The sequence below is a fragment of the Coregonus lavaretus genome (assembly GCF_964263955.1).
Source record: "Coregonus lavaretus genome assembly, chromosome: 15".
Taxonomy (NCBI): domain Eukaryota; kingdom Metazoa; phylum Chordata; class Actinopteri; order Salmoniformes; family Salmonidae; genus Coregonus; species Coregonus lavaretus.
Window position 1 is genome coordinate 17,484,673 of NC_140002.1, and position 23,606 is coordinate 17,508,278.

The 23,606-nt window shown below is 43.3% G+C and overlaps 1 protein-coding gene across 1 annotated transcript in view; it reads left to right on the forward strand.

Moving 5' to 3' along the window:
• Nucleotides 1-23,606, forward strand: part of LOC311142021 (protein turtle homolog B-like) — a gene marked incomplete at both ends in the record, with an annotated part of 209,409 nt that overhangs the window by 181,706 nt on the left and 4,097 nt on the right. The window contains 2 exons of the mRNA XM_084177567.1: nucleotides 9,432-9,518; nucleotides 14,855-16,534. Coding sequence (XP_084033693.1) covers nucleotides 9,432-9,518; nucleotides 14,855-16,534 — 1,767 coding nt within the window. The remainder of the gene's footprint in view (nucleotides 1-9,431; nucleotides 9,519-14,854; nucleotides 16,535-23,606) is intronic.

The following is a 23,606-nucleotide window of genomic DNA, read 5'->3' on the forward strand; positions in this document are numbered from 1 at the left end:
CACCTCCTCCTCCATGCTTTACGGTGGAAACTACACATGCGGAGATCATCCGTTCACCCACACCGCGTCTCACAAAGACACAGCGTTTGAGAGCAAAAATCTCCAATTTGGCAGGTCTCTTCTTCTTATTGGTGTCCTTTAGTAGTGGTTTCTTTGCAACAATTCGACCATGAAAGCCTGATTCACACAGTCCCCTCTGAACAGTTAATGTTGAGATGTGTCTGTGACTTGAACTCTGTGAAGCATTTATTTCGGCTGCAATTTCTGAGGCTGGTAACTCTAATGATCTTATCCTCTGCAGCAGAGGTAACTCTGGGTCTTCCATTCCTGTGGTGGTCCTCATGAGAGCCAGTTCCATCATAGCGCTTGATGGTTTTTGCAACTGCACTTGAAGAAACTTTCAACATTTTTGAAATGTTCCGTATTGACTGACCTTCATGTCTTAAAGTAATGATGGACTGTCGTTTCTCTTTGCTTATTTGAGCTGTTCTTGCCATAATATGGACTTGGTGTTTTCCAAATAGGGCTATCTTCGGTACACAACCCCTACCTTGTCACAACACAACTGATTGGCTCAAAAGCATTAAGAAGGAAAGAAATTACACAAATTAACTTTTAAAAAGACACACCTGTTAATTGAAATGCGTTCCAGGTGACTACCTCATGAAGCTGGTTGAGAGAATGCCAAGTGTGTGCAATGCTGTCATCAAGGCAAAGGGCGGCTATTTGAAGAATCTCAAATATAAAATATATGTAACTTATTTGGTTACTAAATGATTCCATATGTGTTATTTCATAGTTTTGATGTCTTCACTATTATTCTACAATGTAACAAATAGTAAAAATAAAGAAAAACCCTTGAATGAGTAGATGTGTCCAAACTTTTGACTGGTAGTGTGTGTGTATATATATATATATATATGTATATATATATATATATATACAGTGCATTCGGAAAGTATTCAGACCCCTTAACTTTTTCCAAATGTTCTTACATTACAGCCTTATTCTAAAATAGATTAAATTGTTGTTTTTTTCTTATCAATCTACACGCAATACCCCATAATGACAAAGCAAAAACAGGTTTTTTGAAATGTTTGCCAATTTATAAAAATACAACAACTGAAATATCACATTTAAATATGTCCCCAAGAACACAGTGGCCTCCATCATTCTTAAATGGAAGAAGTTTGGAACCACCAAGACTCTTCCTAGAGCTGGCCGCCTGGCCAAACTGAGCAATCGGGGTAGAAGGGCCTTGGTCAGGGAGGTGTCCAAGAACCCGATGGTCATTTTGACAGAGCTCCAAAGTTCCTGTGTGGAGATGGGAGAACCTTCCAGAAGGACAACCATCTCTGCAACACTCCACCAATCAGGCCTTTATGGTAGAGGGGCCAGACGAAAGCCACTCCTCAGTAAAAGGCACATGACAGCCCACTTGGAGTTTGCCAAAAGGCACCTAAAGGACTCTCAGACCATGAGAAACAAGATTCTCTGGTCTGATGAAACCAAGATTGAACTCTTTGGCCTGAATGCCAAGCTTCACATATGGAGGAAACATGGCACCATCCCTACGGTGAAGCATGGTGGTGGCAGCATCATGCTGTGGGGATGTTTTTCAGCAGCAGGGACTGGGAGACTAGTCAGGATCGAGGGAAAGATGAACGGAGTAAAGTACATAGACAACCTTCATGAAAACTTGCTCCAGTGCGCTCAGGACCTCAGACTGGGGCAATGGTTCACCTTCCAACAGGACAACGACCCTAAGCACTCAGCCAAGACAACACAGGAGTGGATTCGGGACAATTCTCTGAATGTCCTTGAGTGGCCCAGCCAGAGCCCGGACTTGAACCCGATCGAACATCTCTAGAGAGACCTGAAAATAGCTGTGCATCAACGCTCCCCATCCAACCTGACAGAGCTTGAGAGGATCTGCAGAGAAGAATGGGAGAAACTCCCCAAATACAGGTGTGCCAAGCTTGTAGCGTCATACCCAAGAAGACTTGAGGCTGTAATCGCTGCCAAAGGTGCTTCAACAAAGTACTGAGTAAATACAAGAAAGGTAAATACCTGTCAATTTGTGGAAAAATCACCCTGATTAACTCTTTAGTATTATCCCAGTTTACCTATTTACAGTGAGGGAAAAAAGTATTTGATCCCCTGCTGATTTTGTATGTTTGCCCACTGACAAAGACATGATCAGTCTATAATTTTAATGGTAGGTTAATTTGAACAGTGAGAGACAGAATAACAACAACAAAAATCCAGAAAAACTAATGTAAAAAATGTTATAAATTGATTTGCATTTTAATGAGGGAAATAAGTATTTGACCCCTCTGCAAAACATGACTTAGTACTTGGTGGCAAAACCCTTGTTGGAAATCACAGAGGTCAGATGTTTCTTGTAGTTGGCCACCAGGTTTGCACACATCTCAGGAGGGATTTTGTCCCACTCCTCTTTGCAGATCTTCTCCAATTCATTAAGGTTTCGAGGCTGACGTTTGGCAACTCGAACCTTCAGCTCCCTCCACAGATTTTCCATGGGATTAAGGTCTGGAGACTGGCTAGGCCACTCCAGGACCTTAATGTGCTTCTTCTTGAGCCACTCCTTTGTTGCCTTGGTCGTGTGTTTTGGGTTATTGCCATGCTGGAATACCCATCCACGACCCATTTTCAATGCCCTGGCTGAGGGAAGGAGGTTCTCACCCAAAATTTGACAGTACATGGCCCCGTCCATTTTCCCTTTGATGCTGTGAAGTTGTCCTGTCCCCTTAGCAGAAAAACACCCCCAAAGCATAATATTTCCACCTCCATGTTTAACGGTGGGGATGGTGTTCTTGGGGTCATAGGGAGCATTCCTCCTCCTCCAAACACGGCGAGTTGAGTTGATGCCAAAGAGCTCGATTTGGTCTCCTCTGACCACAACACTTTCACCCAGTTCTGCTCTGAATCATTCAGATGTTCATTGGCAAACTTCAGACGGGCCTGTATATGTGCTTTCTTGAGCAGGGGGATCTTGCGGGCGCTGCAGGATTTCAGTCCTTCACGGCGGAGTGTGTTACCAATTGTTTTCTTGGTGACTATGGTCCCAGCTGCCTTGAGATCATTGACCTGATCCTCCTGTGTAGTTCTGTGCTGATTCCTAACCGTTCTCATGATCATTGCACCTCCACGAGGTGAGATCTTGCATGGAGCCCCAGGCCGAGGGAGATTGACAGTTATTTTGTGTTTCTTCCATTTGCGAATAATCGCACCAACTGTTGTCACCTTCTCACCAAGCTGCTTGGCGATGGTCTTGTAGCCCATTCCAGCCTTGTGTAGGTCTACAATCTTGTCCCTGACATTCTTGGAGAGCTCTTTGGTCTTGGCCATGGTGGAGAGTTTGGAATCTGATTGATTGATTGCTTCTGTGGACAGGTGTCTTTTATACAGGTTATCAAGCTGAGATTAGGAGCACTCCCTTTAAGAGTGTGCTCCTAATCTCAGCTCGTTACCTGTATAAAAGACACCTGGGAGCCAGAAATATTTCTGATTGAGAGGGGTCAAATACTTATTTCCCTCATTAAAATGCAAATCAATTTATAACATTTTTGACATGCGTTTTTCTGGATTTTTTTGTTGTTATTCTGTCTCTCACTGTTCAAATAAACCTACCATTAAAATTATAGACTGATCATTTCTTTGTCAGTGGGCAAATGTACAAAATCAGCAGGGGATCAAATACTTGGTGGTGGTCCTCTGTAGCTCAGCTGGTAGAGCACGGCGCTTGTAACGCCAAGGTAGTGGGTTCGATCGCCGGGACCACCCATACACAAAAAAATAAATAATGTATGCACGCATGACTGTAAGTCGCTTTGGATAAAAGCGTCTGCTAAATGGCATATTATTATTATTATTATTTACTTTTTTCCCTCACTGTACTTATGGTCTTGCCTACACCTAGCGAACAGTTTTTTTAATTATATGAGAAAAAAAGATTCCATTTTATTTGGAACGGCAAGCCAGACATAATTAAACGGGCCTATTTATATAATGAATATGAATTCTGAGGACAGAAATGATTAAATATTAAAGCATTAGACCTATCACTAAAAGCTTCAGTCATACAAAAATTATACTTATATCCGAACTGGTTCTCTAGCAAACTAGTAAGATTGTCTCACCCAATGTTCAAGAAGGGACTTTTTCCCTTTATTCAGATTACAACCCCTCACTTTCAGGTATTTGAAAAGGAAATTTTCTCCCAAATATCACTATTTCTAAAACAAGCCATAGAAAGTTGGTTGCAATTTCAATTTAATCCTCCAGAAATGACAGAACAAATATTGCAACAAATATTGTGGTTAAACTCAAACATACTAATTGATAGAAAACCGTTATTTTTTTTAGAAAATGTTTTTAAAAGGTATAATCTTCGTAAATGATATTATCGGTAGGAATGGTGGAGTTATGTCGCACATGCAGCTAACAAAAACATCTGGAAATGTCTGCTCTACCCAAAATTACAACCAAATAATTGCAGCATTACCGCAATAATGGAATAGGAAAGTGGAAGGAGGAAAAAGTAAGGAACTTGTCTGTCGGCCCTGCATTAAAGAACATAATTGGTTAAAGAAAATTGTGATAAATAAAAAAGTTTACCAGTTTCATTTAAGGACCAAAAGATTGACAGCCGTCCCAAATAGATTGCAAAATAGTTGTGAAGTGTTTATGTTTATGAACTGATACGCAAAATGACGCCGGATTCAAAACTTAGAATTTTTCAATTTAAATTATTATATAAAATTCTTGCTACCAATAGAATGTTATTTGGTTGGGGGATACAATCTTCCCAGGTCTGCAGATTTGGCTGTGAAGAGACAGAATCATTAGATCATTTGTTTTGGTACTGTCCATTTGTAGCTTGTTTCTGGACACAGGTCCAGGAATGGCTGAAGGATTGCAATATTTGCATGGAGCTGACCCTGCAGATAGCACTACTGGGTGATCTGAAAAGTCATAGTCAATCGATCAATAATATAATAATACTTTTAGCAAAAATGTTAATTTTCAATTTACAATCTGTAGAAACAATGAGAATAGAAGGGTTCAGAACTTTTGTAAAACAGCACAGTACAGTTGAAAAATATATGGCAAATAGAAATCCAATATGGATGGTGTTAAGACATAGATGGGAGGTGTTGAATGAAGCTGAATGATTGGACTAATAACAACAACTAATAACAACAAGATTACTAGTGTAAGACATGCTGTGTCCATAATAAGTATATAGGTTATATATTGTGAGCTTTTGTGAAAGAGCACAGTTAGAAAGATATGGCATATAGAAGCATACCAGATCGACATGATCGGAGGAAGTTCAGGAGTAAAAACAAACAAAATATAATTATTGACTGTGTCCATAAAATGTATATAGTATGTATAAGCATGAAGTAGAGGCCTAAGCATTGTTGTTCACTAGTTTACTCCAATTAGGGAATTAGGGAAGGGATGGTGAGGTTGGAAATATATATTTTTTAAGGATATGTATGTATATACAGTGGGGAGAACAAGTATTTGATACACTGCCGATTTTGCAGGTTTTCCTACTTACAAAGCATGTAGAGGTCTGTCATTTTTATCATAGGTACACTTCAACTGTGAGAGACGGAATCTAAAATAAAAATCCAGAAAATCACATTTTATGATTTTTAAGTAATTAATTTGCATTTTATTGCATGACATAAGTATTTGATCACCAACCAACCAGTAAGAATTCCGGCTCTCACAGACCTGTTCGTTTTTCTTTAAGAAGCCCTCCTGTTCTCCACTCATTACCTGTATTAACTGCACCTGTTTGAACTCGTTACCTGTATAAAAGACACCTGTCCACACACTCAATCAAACAGACTCCAACCTCTCCACAATGGCCAAGACCAGAGAGCTGTGTAAGGACATCAGGGATACAATTGTAGACCTGCACAAGGCTGGGATGGGCTACAGGACAATAGGCAAGCAGCTTGGTGAGAAGGCAACAACTGTTGGCGCAATTATTAGAAAATGGAAGAAGATGACGGTCAATCACCCTCAGTCTGGGGCTCCATGCAAGATCTCACCTCGTGGGGCATCAATGATCATGAGGAAGGTGAGGGATCAGCCCAGAACTACACGGCAGGACCTGGTCAATGACCTGAAGAGAGCTGGGACCACAGTCTCAAAGAAAACCATTAGTAACACACTACGCCGTCATGGATTAAAATCCTGCAGCGCACGCAAGGTCCCCCTGCTCAAGCCAGCGCATGTCCAGGCCCGTCTGAAGTTTGCCAATGACCATCTGGATGATCCAGAGGAGGAATGGGAGAAGGTCATGTGGTCTGATGAGACAAAAATAGAGCTTTTTGGTCTAAACTCCACTCGCTGTGTTTGGAGGAAGAAGAAGGATGAGTACAACCCCAAGAACACCATCCCAACCGTGAAGCATGGAGGTGGAAACATCATTCTTTGGGGATGCTTTTCTGCAAAGGGGACAGGACGACTGCACCGTATTGAGGGGAGGATGGATGGGGCCATGTATTGCGAGATCTTGGCCAACAACCTCCTTCCCTCAGTAAGAGCATTGAAGATGGGTCGTGGCTGGGTCTTCCAGCATGACAACGACCCGAAACACACAGCCAGGGCAACTAAGGAGTGGCTCCGTAAGACGTATCTCAAGGTCCTGGAGTGGCCTAGCCAGTCTCCAGACCTGAACCCAATAGAAAATCTTTGGAGGGAGCTGAAAGTCCGTATTTCCCAGCGACAGCCCCGAAACCTGAAGGATCTGGAGAAGGTCTGTATGGAGGAGAGGGCCAAAATCCATGCTGCAGTGTGTGCAAACCTGGTCAAGACCTACAGGAAACGTATGATCTCTGTAATTGCAAACAAAGGATTCTGTACCAAATATTAAGTTCTGCTTTTCTTATGTATCAAATACTAATGTCATGCAATAAAATGCAAATTAATTACTAAAAATCTTACAATGTGATTTTCTGGATTTTTGTTTTAGATTCCGTCTCTCACTGTTGAAGTGTACCTATGATAAAAAATTACAGACCTCTACATGCTTTGTAAGTAGGAAAACCTGCAAAATCGGCAGTGTATCAAATACTTGTTCTCCCCACTGTATATATATATATATATATATATATATATATATATATGTATATGCGTATATGTATGTATGTGTAGATCTCGCGATACATGGCCCCATCCATCCTCCCCTCAATACGGTGCAGTCGTCCTGTCCCCTTTGCAGAAAAGCATCCCCAAAGAATGATGTTTCCACCTCCATGCTTCACGGTTGGGATGGTGTTCTTGGGGTTGTACTCATCCTTCTTCTTCCTCCAAACACGGCGAGTGGAGTTTAGACCAAAAAGCTCTATTTTTGTCTCATCAGACCACATGACCTTCTCCAATTCCTCCTCTGGATCATCCAGATGGTCATTGGCAAACTTCAGACGGGCCTGGACATGCGCTGGCTTGAGCAGGGGGACCTTGCGTGCACTGCATGATTTTAATCCATGACGGCGTAGTGTGTTACTAATGGTTTTCTTTGAGACTGTGGTCCCAGCTCTCTTCAGGTCATTGACCAGGTCCTGCCGTGTAGTTCTGGGCTGATCCCTCACCTTCCTCATGATCATTGATGCCCCACGAGGTGAGATCTTGCATGGAGCCCCAGACCAAGGGTGATTGACCGTCATCTTGAACTTCTTCCATTTTCTAATAATTGCGCCAACAGTTGTTGCCTTCTCACCAAGCTGCTTGCCTATTGTCCTGTAGCCCATCCCAGCCTTGTGCAGGTCTACAATTTTATCCCTGATGTCCTTACACAGCTCTCTGGTCTTGGCCATTGTGGAGAGGTTGGAGTCTGTTTGATTGAGTGTGTGGACAGGTGTCTTTTATACAGGTAACGAGTTCAAACAGGTGCAGTTAATACAGGTAATGAGTGGAGAACAGGAGGGCTTCTTAAAGAAAACTAACAGGTCTGTGAGAGCCAGAAATCTTGCTTGTTTGTAGGTGACCAAATACTTATTTTCCACCATAATTTGCAAATAAATTCATTAAAAATCCTACAATGTGATTTTCAGGATATTCTTTCTCATTTTGTCTGTCATAGTTGACGTGTACCTATGTTGAAAATTACAGGCCTCTCTCATCTTTTTAAGTGGGAGAACTTGCATAATTGGTGGCTGACTAAATACTTTTTTCCCCCACTGTATATGCACAAAAAAAAAACATATGGGGGATTGGAAGTGATGCAGACAATTACATTGATGGAAGTTACAATCTATCTGCAATATTAAAGCTGAACTAACCCTAAAAAAAGAAAAAAGAAAAAAGAAAAAAAAATGGAGTACTGAGTAAAGGGTCTGAATACTTATTTAAATGTTATATTTCAGTTTATAAATGTCTAAAAACGTGTTTTTGCTTTGTCATTATTGTGTGTAGATTAATGAGAGGAAAAAATAATTTAATCAATTTTAGAATAAGGCTGTAACGTAACAAAATGTGGAAAAAGTCAAGGGGTCTGAATACTTTCCGAATGCACTGTCTATATATATATATATATATATATATATATATATATATATATATATATATATATATATATATATATATATTCCTTTGCTTATTCTCCATCCCACCAATATGAACTATTAACTGCTAATAGGTTTAGGATTGAAAGTAAAAAAGGAGGTTTGGAAATGTCTCCCAAAAGACATAGAAACAAGGGTGTGTGTGGTGCTGCAACCAAAGCCAAACGGAGGGATACCCACATTCCTTCTGAAATGCATTACTTTCACAGTGCTCAGTATGTCTTCCTAGCATGTGTGGGTGTCTAATGATATGCCGTATGACTCATTGTGCCTAATAAATGAAGAACTTGTCAGACGTGCACCGTACAAATATCTTCTTGTGTCTTTCGCTCCTTCCCTGTTTTCTCTGTTTCTAGCGCTTTCTATATCTTTCTCTTTCCTCTCCTCCCTTTTCTCTCAGTCTTGCCTCCCTTTTGCTTTCTGCTTCTGTTTCTCTGACTCAACTTATCCCCATCTTTCTCCTTCCTCTTCCTTTTCTTAGACTCTTTTTCATCTAATTTTTCGCTTACTCCGTTTCTCTGACTGTATCTCTTTCTCCCCATCTCCCTGTCTCCCTATCTCTCTCCATCTTTCCATCCCTACCCAGCCTTTTATTTTAGATTCTCTCACACCCTCTGTCACTCACTCCGTGTTTCTCTGACCATCTCTTTCTCTCTCCCTCCCTCCTCTCTTTCTCTCCTCTATCATCCCTCACTCTCTAACTCTCTTTCTCTGTTTGGACATGGAAGCTCGGGAGCCTCATTGACAGCATTCCTCCTCCTCCCTCTTCTCCCCTCTTTCTCTTCCTCCTCTCCCGTCTCTGTTGTATTCCCACCGCAGGACTCCTCTTAGCCCATTGCCCGGCATAGAGCCCTACTGTGAGGGGCCAGACGCCAGCAGCTACCAGCCCCCGCCCTCCAGCCCTCAGTGAGTGTGGCTACCTGCACCTTGTTCAGCCCGCCCCTCAGTCAGTGTGCTGCTGGCTGGCTTGGCCGCATGCTTCATGTGCTGGGCACAGTCACGCGGTCACACGCCGGTTCAAGCAGTTGGGGCCCTAAGCACCCTCGCAGTCCACTCACGGGAGATGCAAAATTATTGAATAGATACAGCTGTAAAAAGATATGCACTAAGCAACCTACCTGGGGTCATACTTGTTTTATAGTCCCCGGAGATGTCATAGTCTTAGATGTCCAGCAGAGGGTGACATGTGTACAGCATTGTTGGGTAGAAAGTGGCCTTTGAGAAAGCTGTTGAGCTGAATTTAAATACATCCGAATCAAGACCAAAGCCCTAGATCCCGATATCTCCAAAATTTCCAGAAATGGGCCAACTAGCAATTTAGACCAGTACTATTAATGGTCTCCCCGAGGTGCATGCAAATGTAGCATGATAGCACCGCAAACTGAGAAGTATTTTCAGCCAAGGATTTTCAGCGGTCAGACTGCTCCAAACTCTAATTAACATATAAGTCACGGTATGTGGTGTAACTACAGTGAATTACACTGAGTGTACAAAACATTAAGAACACTTGCTCTTTCCTTGACATAGACTGACCAGGTGAATCTAGGTGAAAGCAATGATCCCTTATTGATATCACTTGTTAAATCCACTTCAAATCAGTGTAGATGAAGGGAAGGAGACCGGTTAAATAAGGATTGTTAAGCCTTGAGACAATTGAGACATAGATTGTGTATGTGTGCCATTCAGAGGGTGAATGGGCAAGACAAAAGATTTAAGTGCCTTTGAACACTGCTGTGTTTTTCACACTCAACAGTTTCCCGTGTGTGTCAATAATGGTCCACCACCCAAAGGACATCCAGCCCACTTGACACAACTGTGGGAAGCATTGGAGTCAACATGGGCCACCATCCCTGTGGAACGCTTTCGACACCTTGCAGAGTCCATGCCCCGACGAATTGAGGCTGTTCTGAGGACAAAATCAAATCAAATCAGAGGGTGCAACGCAATATTAGGAAGGTGTTCTTAATGATTTGTACACTCACTGTATATAAATAACACAAGTGCCCGATTCGACATTAGACAGGAGGCCATTGTATTCAGTTTTCCCGAGATGGTACAACTTGCCCCTGATGCTGACCACCATGCTGGACATGTAAGATGAAACCACTCCAGTGTTCAGAATGGACAACATTTTTTACTCTCCTTTAAATCGACATGCGACTCCGTCCCATTGAGGATTTCCACTGGGCGTACATACCCAGTATTCTCTCTTCCCATCTCGTGGTTTTCATTGGTCGGGCTGCTGCTGCTGCTTCTCCTCACGCCCCACCCCCTAACTTCCCTCCTGTGCTATGCACTGGGAATATAACAGGAACATTAGAGGAACATATCGCCACTTGGCATGAAGCTCACGGGCATAGCATCCCATGCACTGGCCTAACCTGTTTAAAACCTAGCACAGGTGGACCAATGGCGTTTTAAGTTTGGGATGGCTATACAAAGGGAACAGGTCTGGTGTACAACAACTGGAAAGCAATGGGTTTGGTTAATTGATTACATCAGAGAGACCATTGGAAAATGGAGTATCTTTTGTTCTACTTCAAATGAGATCAATTTTCAACAGAAGCTGACAGTTATTCAGTAATTATGACAATGTGCTTTTACTGCCCCATTATCTGTTACTTTCATTTCTAGTCAAACGTGTTGTCCCTGCATCAATGTGTACAATGTGTGGGGAGTTTTGGCAAATGTAACTTTCTTTCCCTATCAAAAGAGTTATTTGAAGTCTGGGCTATCCGACTCCAAAAACACCCCTAGTAGTCTTTAGTTTTGGGGAAGGTTAGGTTACCACATAATTCAAATAACTCTGTGGCAGTTACATATGTCAAGACCCACCTACACAGTTTACATATACATGCAGGGGCAGCACTTTTGACTGGGAATGTAAGTTACAGATTGTGGCTTTAAACATAGCAAATATGTTGCCATAAAAATGTCAACATCATTCAGTTCTTAATTTAACTGCGAATTGAAAGTACCGGTAACAATTTACTTAAAGTGTGCAGGTGTAATGCATTATGCTGTTAGAATGCATCATAAGACTTGTCATAAGCATGTATGGCCCCCTTATGATTATCTTCTTATATTGCTCTCATAATCATCCTTACTAAATAATTTTGAGTCACTTTTAAGAAAATGTCCTACACTTCCTACTTAGATGGACATATTATAAGCACATTATAAGAAATAAAGGTTCATACATGATTATAACAAACATGCAGGCTTTCATCAAAGTGTTACCAAAGTACCTGCATTCTTATTTTTACAGCATCCATTTTAGACTTTTGGAAATGTTCATGTGGCTGCCTGCAGTACGTAGTCACACAGTACATTGTGGTTCTATGTCAGTTATAACATAAATATGAAATCTAATCAAATTTCACTGTGGTCTCTCACCAGTCTGTCCTATCTTCAGACAAGGAAGTTTTTTCACTGTTCCTTTGTTGTCAATAACAATAGCTATTGTTTTAGGCAAATGGACAGCATACTGTAGAACTCTCCCTCATGTTGGAATGTCACAAAAAGTCTTAGCTGAATGTACCTTGTGTCCTTCCAGATTGTTTGCAGCCGAGCGGCCCCTGAATCTCTTTGTGATGAACCCGCCCCTGCACACACGAGCTTGACCTAACCCTGCCCAAACTAGAAACCCTTTCTTATTTTCTTTGTGAATTGATTTCATGTGATTTAATTTCATGTGATGCGTTTTCTCCGGGCAGTTACTCTTTTCAATGCTTTGCTTTTTTCCTCTCAGCTATTCTGTTAGATTCCTTGAAAAGTCAAAGAGTATTCAGTGTTAAGTTTAGTAGAGTGAGTATGTGTAATGGTAAGCATACAGTGTTGGTGCCAAATGGTGCTCCTGTTACTGCATACAAGCACATGGCACAGTATATACAGTACATACAGTAACATACTAGAAGTATAATGTTGTATTTGTGACCATCTGTAATTTTACAGCGTTGTAATCAAACCAGTGAATCTATATGACCAGGAGAACCCTTATGAGGTTGTCACTTTTACATATGTGTATTGTCCTCATCTGCTGGACTGCTACAATTCATGCTATAACCAGTGTTAATACATCTTTGTCTCATAATAATATGAGCGGTGACAATCTGAACATGAAAAATGGCACATTCAGCAAATGTCAAATACTGTATTCAAAACTGATTTTTATAGAAACAAACAAGCCAGCATATTACATTTTATAGCTGTAACAAGAATTCTATCTAGACTGAAGTATGTGTATAGCATTGCTTGTAATAGCTATTTCTATGTTTTAGATATTGAATATTTAGCTGGAAGCATCTTGAATGTGGGTTGTGTTCTGCATCCAGCGGAGGCAGATGTGTTTGCCTGTGTCACGCACTCTACTTGAAGACCCTGCACCACAACAGTCAGTGCCTTCATTTACATTTACATTTTAGTCATTTAGCAGACGCTCTTATCCAGAGCGACTTACAGTTAGTGCATACATTATTCCCCCCATGGGAATCGAACCCACAACCCTGGCGTTGCAAACGCCATGCTCTACCAACTGAGCTACATCCCTGCCGGCCATTCCCTCCCCTACCCTGGACAACGCTGGGCCAATTGTGCGCCGCCCCATGGGTCTCCCGGTCGCGGCCGGCTACGACAGAGCCTGGATTCGAACCAGGATCTCTAGTGGCACAGCTAGCACTGCGATGCAATGCCTTAGACCACTGCGCCACTCGGGAGAGAGAACGTACATGCCTCATACGTAGCAGAGAAAGAGAACGTCATTGCTTTTCAATGCGGGTCCTCGACTGTCAGTTGCCTTGGAAACTCAGCCCCTCCATTGCCACCTCAGCCATCACAAGCACAGCTAGGCCTTAGTGATTCAGCAAAAAAGAGAGACTGAAAAGCCTCAGTCTTGCATTGTATTTTGGTACTCTGAATAAAGTATTATCAACACGTCCAGATTTTTCTCTTTTCTTTTCTGGAAAATGCTTGTTATTCCTCATTTCTTGGTGTAACATAAATACTCTCTTGACTAAATGGGCTTTCAAATGTCTTCCTAATGAATAAAACCCATACAACTAATAACACACGTAGTCCAATTTCTACAATGATGACCTTAGAATGTACTGTATTCTAAGTGGATATTCTTAAATTCAAATCACAATTTGAAATACAGATAACATGCATGTCACCACCACAAATAAATATAGTGAGAACGAGGCTCGAGAGTATGTGGTCCAGGGAAGGTTGAGTAATGACAAGACTTATCGAGAAAAAAGGAGGGGGAAAAGGGACAGATGCCCACTCTGCTAAAGATGGTGACCTGAGTCATCAAGATAGCCGTGTCTGGGCAAGGGGAATGTGTGGGTGTGGTGGGGGGCATGTTAGTCATTGCCTCTGGTTGGCTCTATCAGAGGTTTATGAAAATCTAAGTAAATGGAAATGTCAGGTGATACAACACACACATTAAGCATTGTTATTCCACTGAGAGACACTTAATTAATGTGACTGACTTCACATCAATTACATGACTGAACAAAAAAGACTGTACAATGAAAATATTACTCAATCAGAAACTAACAGGCAGAAATGATTTATAATCAGCACAGTCTCCTCATGAGCTGTTCAAGTGATGCAGTTGAGCAAATGGAATGTTAATAGACAACATAGACTGTTAACCCTGAACCTAAAGATACTTTACTCAGTGGGTCATCTGACTCCATACCAAGACCATGCACCTATGACTCAATAGTGTCTGCATAACATTTTATTTATAATGTTGCGTAGGAGAGCAGTCCAAAACTCTAAAGTTACTGCTGCACATGGTCCCTCCATCTCCATCCTCTATTCATAACCAAATGATAAACATTCAATCCCTGCCTCGTCAGATCAAATCATTGGCGCATCGTAGCAGTGTCTGAAATCCCCATTTAAACTTCAGGCTCAAACTAAACTTATAACATCACATCATCTGACTTTCCAGTTCAGATAAACAATTATGGCAATATTTATTTTGTTACCTAAATATGAAACACTTATAGTCAGAGCTTGGCTCTTTAAAAAAAAAAAAAAATGGATATATGGGTGGTGTCATCTCTGACTGGAGACTTTATTTTATTTATTTTATCATTATTTTCTGTTAAAATGTTGCCAGGCAGTAAAGGCATTGAAGGAGGTGCTTAGTTTGGGTGTTTGCTGAGTAAAGTTAAAGGAGGTAGGGGAGCAGGCATTGACTGGCCTTCTGTCTTTCCATTGTTTCTCAGGTCCTCCTCTGGTAAGGTGAGTCCGGAGAGTATGCGTTCCATGGGACCACCATCAGAGTGTTCCGAGGATGGCAATGGCATGAGCATGAAGAAGATCCCCCCGAGTCCTGCGAAGAAGGAAGAACTCTCTCTGTACAAGAAAACCAAGCGAGCAATAACGAGCAAAAAGTACAGTGTCTCCAAGTATGAAGTGGAGGCAACCACGCCCATCGAGCTGATCAGCCGAGGCCCTGACGGACGCTTTGTCATGGACCCCAGCGACATGGAGATGATTTCCGTCAAGCCACGGCGAATTGAGGGCTTCCCCTTCGTCGAAGAGTCGGACCGCTATCCCGAATTCCGCCAGTCGGATGAGGAGAACGATGATCCCGGGCCCATGCCCCCCGTCATGGCAACCCTTCGACCTCACCAACTCTCCCCCATCTCCAGCCAGGAGTCTTACCTGCAGCCACCAGCCTACAGCCCCCGCTTCCAGAGGCCCATGGAAGGTATGACCATCATGGAGAGCAGTCGGCTCCAGGCCATGGGGCAGATCCAAGGCTCCCTGCACCATAGAGCCTTCCCTCACAGCCACGGTCACTTCTACGGGTACCTTGGCAGCCCTGGGGAACCCGACCCTCCACCCCCTTTCTATATGCTTGACACCAGCCCTCTGAGCTCTGTCATGTCGTCACCCCCTTATCACCCCGAAGGGCCCTTTGGTCACCCCCACATCCCTGAGGAGATGGGGGAAGGAGATATTCATCACTATGCCGTCTCAAGCTTTCCCCTTCCCCTGACACTCACCTCTTCCTCTCGCTCCCCGGAGATCTGGCACAGACCCGATTTTCCCTTTGCAAGTCTGGAAAGGCCCCACTTCATTTTCCCACCCCACCACCCTTTGCATCTACACCGGGAACCCTTCTTTCCTCCTCCCCATGTTCTTCCCCCTGGTGTTCTCCAGCCCTCCTCTCTCCAGGTGCCATCCTACTCCGGTGTCCTGCAGCTGGAGGCCCCAAAGAGCCGTCCAGGCAAGTCTCCCAGCAAGGTCAAGCCTCAGGGCCTTCCAGCCAAGCGTTTAGCTATGCAAGAGGCGCAGAGTCTAGGCAAGCTAAGACACACAAGCCACAGTATGGGTGTGCCGGTTTTGCCTTACCCCGACCCAACAGCCCTCATGGGCGGCCCTAGCACATTCAGTAGCCTGGACACCCGGTGGTTCGAGCCCACCCCCCGGCTCAGCCCCAGGCAGGCTCGTAGGATGGAGCCTAGCATGATGGTCCTCCAACCTTCCCGCCTCTCACCCCTCACCCAGAGTCCCCTTAGTTCCCACGAGGGCTCCCCAGAGATTGTAGTGCGACCGCGTCCCCGTCCCAGCTTCGTCCAGCCCTCCATACCTCCAGAGATGTCCGAGATCACCCTGCTTCCCCCCTCTTCAGTCAGCTTCTCCCGGAGTTCCTCTCCCTCTTCCTCTCCCGCCCATGGTCAGGTTAGCAGGAGGGCAAGTCCCAGCTACCGCTCCCACATGGCCTTTGCCACCTCCGTCACAAGCTACCCGTCCCAGTCCCCGTCACCCCCCATGGAAAGCAGCAACATGTTTGGGCAGATCCCAAGTGATCCCATTGGGCAGATACCATCCCAGAGGAGAACTGAGGAGGAGGTCCTACCGTCCGAGCCCTCTCCACCCCAGTTGTCAGCTTCAGGGTAGGTGCACTAGGCCTTCAGGGAGGGATTTATTTGTTATCTGCCCCATTACCAATTGCTTTAACTTGTTAGGTTGCCTTGAGTTCTGAACACAGTTACATTGAGGAAAATGTTGGTTCTACTTTTAAAAGCTAAATGCACTTGTCAGGAAAATTGGGGTTGGACTACATACCAATGTCAATTTTTAGAGTAAAATATCGATTGCTTTTCTTTTTTTAACTTGACATAAGACTTCATCAAAGGATAGCATTTTTGATGATAAATTGACTAGGGACTCTTACATTATTCCTTGCAATGTCATTTTGCTGTATAGATTTATTTGATGGGCTTGGGAGTTCTGCCGTTTTCAACTCGATCAATGCTGCTTTTCATGTCAGACATCAACTTTCAAACATCCATCCATTGAATCTGTGAAGCACTGTACCAAACTTGTCTTTTGACAAATCCCGATTGCTCATTTTCTTCTAAATTCGGACTTGGTGGATCAACTCCTTTGTGACCTGACAAGAGAAATAATTTGCTTCACAGATTACCTTACAGACCTTTCGGGGCTACAGTAAGTCTTTGGAGAAAATGACATTATTATCTAAACCATTTCAAATGCATTGTGCAGTTTGTTTGATACAAGCCCCTAAAAGCCTGAAATCAGAGGGACATCACCACAGGATCCCTGGTTTTCCATGTGTGTCATGCTTTACCCTGCTTTCACCCAACAGGAGGAATCCCATATGTGCATCTGAATTGACTCTCAGATAAAACAAACACCATTGCTGTGTCTAACTCTTAGGCCTTTTAGGACTCCTTATTTATCATGCAGAGGGTGCTTTTAGGATAGTCCATCTCAGCAGGCACAGGGGGGCCCATTCTCGTCCTTAGTAACCTGACTGCATGAACCGCCTCTTCCCTGAACCTTCCACCCCAACCCCATCCCTCAACCACCCCTCCATTGCCCCCAGGACATCCCAGGTCTGACTGCCAGGGGAGGCTTGTTGGGCAAAGCGTGTTGCAGGGATCTGTCCGCTTTCATGTGTTGCAATGTCTCCATCATTATTGATTAGGGGCAGCTGGTCGTTCTTCATGGCTCCTGGAGTCTTACCTGCTTTGTTTTTGATTGATCTCAGCTATCTGGGCAGCGTTGTTGTGACCAGGTCCTCTACACCACAATAGGTAAGGGTTGGATCCATGTCTGAAAGGGGGGGGGGGCAGCAGGTGGGGCTTTGAATCACCTCGTCCTTTAAAGGGGAATACGAGTCTTTCGGTCTTGCTTTGTTTAGTTTGTTACTTCAATCAACTTGCAGTTCATTTCCCTTTTTTCCTTTTTTCAAAGTAACTATGCATTTTGAGTTCTACAGTCTGCAACAATGTATGCATTCTGACATAAATATGCATATGTCACCCTTTATGATAATTGCGTTGGAGGTTAGACACATACAGTGCCTTCAGAAAGTATTCATACCCCTTGACTTATTCCACATTTTATTGTGTTACAGCCTGAAATCAAAATTGATGTTTTTTCTCACCCATCTACACACAATACCCCAAAATGACAAATTGAAAACATGTTTTTAGATATGTTTGCAAATTTATTGAAAATTAAATACACAAATATCTTATTAACATAAGTATTCACACCCCTGAGTCAATACTTTGTAGAAGTACCTTTGGCAGTCTTTCTGGGTAAGTCTCTAAGAGCTTTCCACACCTGATTGTGCAACATTTGGCCATTATTATTTTAAAAATTATTCAAGCTCTCATTGCTAGACAACCATTTTCAGGTCTTGCCATAGATTTTCAGGAAGATTTAAGTCAAAACTGGGCCACTCAGGAACATTCACTGTCTTCTTGGTAAGCAACTCCAGTGTAGATTTGGCCTTGTGTTTTAGGTTATTGTCCTTCTGAAAGGTGAATTAATCTCCCTGTGTATAGTGGAACCAAGTTTTCCTCTAGGATTTTGCCTGTGCTTAGCTCCATTCCTTTTTTTTATCCTAAAAAAACTCCACAGTCCTTCACGATTACAAGCATACCCATAACATAATGCAGCCACCACTATGCTTGAAAATATGGTGAAATCTCTGAGCGGTTTCCTTCCTTTCCGGCAACTAAGTTAGGAAGGACACCTGTATCTTTGTAGTGACTGGGTGTATTGATACTCCATCCAAAGTGTAATTAATAACTTCATCATGCTCAAAGGGATATTCAATGTCTGCTTTTTTTTCTGCTTTTTTTTACCCATCGACCAATACCCATCGACCAATTCTTTGTGAGCCATTGGAAAACCTCCCTGGTCTTTGTGGTTGACTCTGTGTTTGAAATTCACTGCTCAACTGAGGGACCTTTCCGATAATTGTATGTGTGGGGTACAAAGATGACGTAGTCATTCAACTTATTATGTGACTTGTAAAGCACATTTTTACTCCTGAACTTATTTAGGTTTGCCATAACAAAGGTATTTAATACTTATTGACTCAAGACATTTCAGCTTTTCATTTTTAAATGATTTGTAAAAAGTTTGAAAAAATATTCCACTTTGACATTATGGGGTATTGTGTGTAGGCCAGTGACAACTTTGTTACAAGGATTATTATATTATTTAACAAATCATAGAACATATAGTGTAAAATAGAGTAACACCATAGATTCAAGTCACACAAACATACCTATTGATTTTGTTTGGCCAAACTATTGGCTTGGTTCAGACAAAAAAAATCTCCATTTAATCAATTTTAAATTCAGGCTGTAACACAACAAACGGTGGAAAAAGTCAAGGGGTGTGAATACTTTCTGAAGGCACTGTATCACGGACACAACTGCATGCTTGAGATGTATGCTAACAACACTTGTCATTTTTCGATGAGGATTGTTTTGGTTAACTACCATGACAGCTGACACGTACACAAAAAAAGCTGAAAGAAAGTCCTTGCACAAGCAAGGCCCAGACAAAAATGTTGTCTGTTCTGTTGACTACAGAAGCATTATTATGTATAATGGTGTTACCTTGGAAGCTTAACTGCACTTATCCTTACTTTTTTGTGCCTTCTTTTGTGTCTTCAATAAGAATGAGCAGTAGATATCAGAGGAAATAAATATGTATCTGACAAAGACGATTACAATTGTAACAGCCCTTTTCTAAGCCTACTCAAGTGTACAGTGGGGAAAAAAAGTATTTAGTCAGCCACCAATTGTGCAAGTTCTCCCACTTAAAAAGATGAGAGAGGCCTGTAATTTTCATCATAGGTACACGTCAACTATGACAGACAAATTGAGATTTTTCTTCTCCAGAAAATTACATTGTAGGATTTTTAATGAATTTATTTGCAAATTATGGTGGAAAATAAGTATTTGGTCACCTACAAACAAGCAAGATTTCTGGCTCTCACAGACCTGTAACTTCTTCTTTAAGAGGCTCCTCTGTCCTCCACTCGTTACCTGTATTAATGGCACCTGTTTGAACTTGTTATCAGTATAAAAGACACCTGTCCACAACCTCAAACAGTCACACTCCAAACTCCACTATGGCCAAGACCAAAGAGCTGTCAAAGGACACCAGAAACAAAATTGTAGACCTGCACCAGGCTGGGAAGACTGAATCTGCAATAGGTAAGCAGCTTGGTTTGAAGAAATCAACTGTGGGAGCAATTATTAGGAAATGGAAGACATACAAGACCACTGATAATCTCCCTCGATCTGGGGCTCCACGCAAGAGCTCACCCCGTGGGGTCAAAATGATCACAAGAACGGTGAGCAAAAATCCCAGAACCACACGGGGGGACCTAGTGAATGACCTGCAGAGAGCTGGGACCAAAGTAACAAAGCCTACCATCAGTAACACACTACGCCGCCAGGGACTCAAATCCTGCAGTGCAAGACATGTCCCCCTGCTTAAGCCAGTACATGTCCAGGCCTGTCTGAAATTTGCTAGAGTGCATTTGGATGATCCAGAAGAGGATTGGGAGAATGTCATATGGTCAGATGAAACCAAAATAGAACTTTTTGGTAAAAACTCAACTCGTCGTGTTTGGAGGACAAAGAATGCTGAGTTGATATAACAGCGCCGGAGAAGATGGCTGCCGTTTTACAGCCCTCTAACCAATTGTATTATTATGTGTGTTTTTCCGCGTTATTTGTAATTTATTTTGTACATAATGTTTCTGCCATCGTCTCTTATAACCAAAAAGAGCTTCTGGATATCAGGACAGCGATTACTCACCTCGTATTGGACGAAGATTTTTTCTTCAACGAGGCGGCCGCGAAGGATATCATACAGACACCCGAACAAGGCCCAAATCCCCGTCATTCGCGTGAGGAAGAGACGGAGATATCGTGGACGTAGATCGGGGTGCCTTGTAAGGATCCGACGGCGAGCGAGTAAACTGCCTCTTCCATCAATCCTATTAGCCAACGTTCAATCATTTGAAAATAAATTGGATGATTTAAGATTACGGTTATCCTACCAACGGGACATTAAAAACTGTAATATCTTATGTTTCACCGAGTCGTGGCTGAACGACGACATTGATAACATACAGCTAGCGGGCTATACGCTACATCGGCAGGATAGAACGGCTGACTCCGGTAAGACAAGGGGTGGCGGTCTGTGTATATTTGTAAACAACAGCTGGTGCACAAAATCAAATACTAAGGAAGTCTCGAGGTTTTGCTCGCCTGAGGTAGAGTATCTTATGATAAGCGGTTGACCACACTATTTACCAAGAGAGTTTTCATCTATATTTTTCATAGCTGTCTATTTACCACCACAAACCAATGCTGGCATTACGATTGCACTGAATGAGTTGTACAAGGCCATAAATCAACAGGAAAACGCTCATCCAGATGCAGCGCTCCTATTGGCCGGGGACTTTAATGCAGGGAAACTTAAATCCGTTCTACCTCATTTCTACCAGCATGTTTAATGTGCAACCAGAGGAAAAAAAACTCTAGACCACCTTTACTCCACACACAGAGACGCATACAAAGCTCTCCCTTCTCCCTCCATTTGGCAAATCTGACCATAACTCTATCCTCCTGATTCCTGCTTATAAGCAAAAACTAAAGCAGAAAGCACCAGTGAATCGGTTAATAAAAAAGTGGTCAGATGACGCAGATGCTAAGCTACAGGACTGTTTTGCTAGCACAGACTGGAACATGTTCCGGGATTCTTCAGACAGCATTGAGGAGTACACCACATCAGTCACTGGCTTCATCAATAAGTGCATCGATGATGTCGTCCCCACAGTGACCGTACGTACATACCCCAACCATAAGCCATGGATTACAGGAAACATCCGCACTGAGCTAAAGGGTAGAGCTGCCGCTTTCAAGGAACGGGACTCTAACCCGGACGCTTATAAGAAATCCCGCTATGCCCTCCGACGAACCATCAAACAGGCAAAGAGTCAATACAGGACTAAGATTGAATCGTACTACACTGGCTCTGACGCTCGTCGGATGTGGCAGGGCTTGAAAACTATTACAGACTACAAAGGGAAGCACAGCCGTGAGCTGCCCAGTGACACAAGCCTACCAGACGAGCTAAACCACTTCTATGCTCGCTTCGAGGCAAGCAACACTGAAGCATGCATGAGAGCACCAGCTGTTCCGGATGACTATGTGATCACGCTCTCCGTAGCCGATGTGAGTAAGACTTTTAAGCAGGTCAACATTCACAAGGCCGCAGGGCCAGACGGATTACCAGGACGTGTACTCCGAGCATGTGCTGACCAACTGGCAAGTGTCTTCACTGACATTTTCAACATGTCCCTGACTGAGTCTGTAATACCAACATGTTTCAAGCAGACCACCATAGTCCCCGTGCCCAAGGACTCTAAGATAACCTGCCTAAATGACTACCGACCCGTAGCACTGACGTCTGTAGCCATGAAGTGCTTTGAAAGGCTGGTCATGGCTCACATCAACAGCATTATCCCAGAAACCCTAGACCCACTCCAATTTGCATACCGCCCCAACAGATCCACAGATGATGCAATCTCTATTGCACTCCACACTGCCCTTTCCCACCTAGACAAGAGGAACACCTACGTGAGAATGCTATTCATTGACTACAGCTCAGCATTCAACACCATAGTGCCCTCTAAGCTCATCACTAAGCTAAGGATCCTGGGACTAAACACCTCCCTCTGCAACTGGATCCTGGACTTCCTGACGGGCCGCCCCCAGGTGGTAAGGGTAGGTAACAACACATCTGCCACACTGATCCTCAACACGGGGGCCCCTCAGGGGTGCGTGCTCAGTCCCCTCCTGTACTCTCTGTTCACCCATGACTGCATGGCCAGGCACGACTCCAACACCATCATTAAGTTTGCCGACGACACAACAGTGGTAGGCTTGATCACCGACAACGATGAGACAGCCTATAGGGAGGAGGTCAGAGACCTGGCCGTGTGGTGCCAGGACAACAACCTCTCCCTCAACGTGACCAAGACAAAGGAGATGATTGTGGACTACAGGAAAAAAAAGAGGACTGAGCACGCCCCCATTCTCATCGACGGGGCTGTAGTGGAACAGGTTGAGAGCTTCAAGTTCCTTGGTGTCCACATCACCAACGAACTATCATGGTCCAAACACACCAAGACAGTCGTGAAGAGGGCACGACAAAGCCTATTCCCCCTCAGGAGACTGAAAAGATTTGGCATGGGTCCTCAGATCCTCAAAAAATTATACAGCTGCACCATCAAGAGCATCCTGACTGGTTGCATCACCGCCTGGTATGGCAACTGCTTGGCCTCCGACCGCAAGGCACTACAGAGGGTAGTGCGTACGGCACAGTACATCACTGGGGCCAAACTTCCTGCCATCCAGGACCTCTATACCAGGCGGTGTCAGAGGAAGGCCCTCAAAATTGTAAAAGACTCCAGCCACCCTAGTCATAGACTGTTCTCTCTGCTACCGCACGGCAAGCGGTACCGGAGTGCCAAGTCTAGGTCCAAAAGACTTCTCAACAGCTTCTACCCCCAAGCCATAAGACTCCTGAACAGCTAATCATGGCTACCCGGACTATTTGCACTGCCCCCCCACCCCATCCTTTTTACGCTGCTCTTACTCTGTTAATTATTTA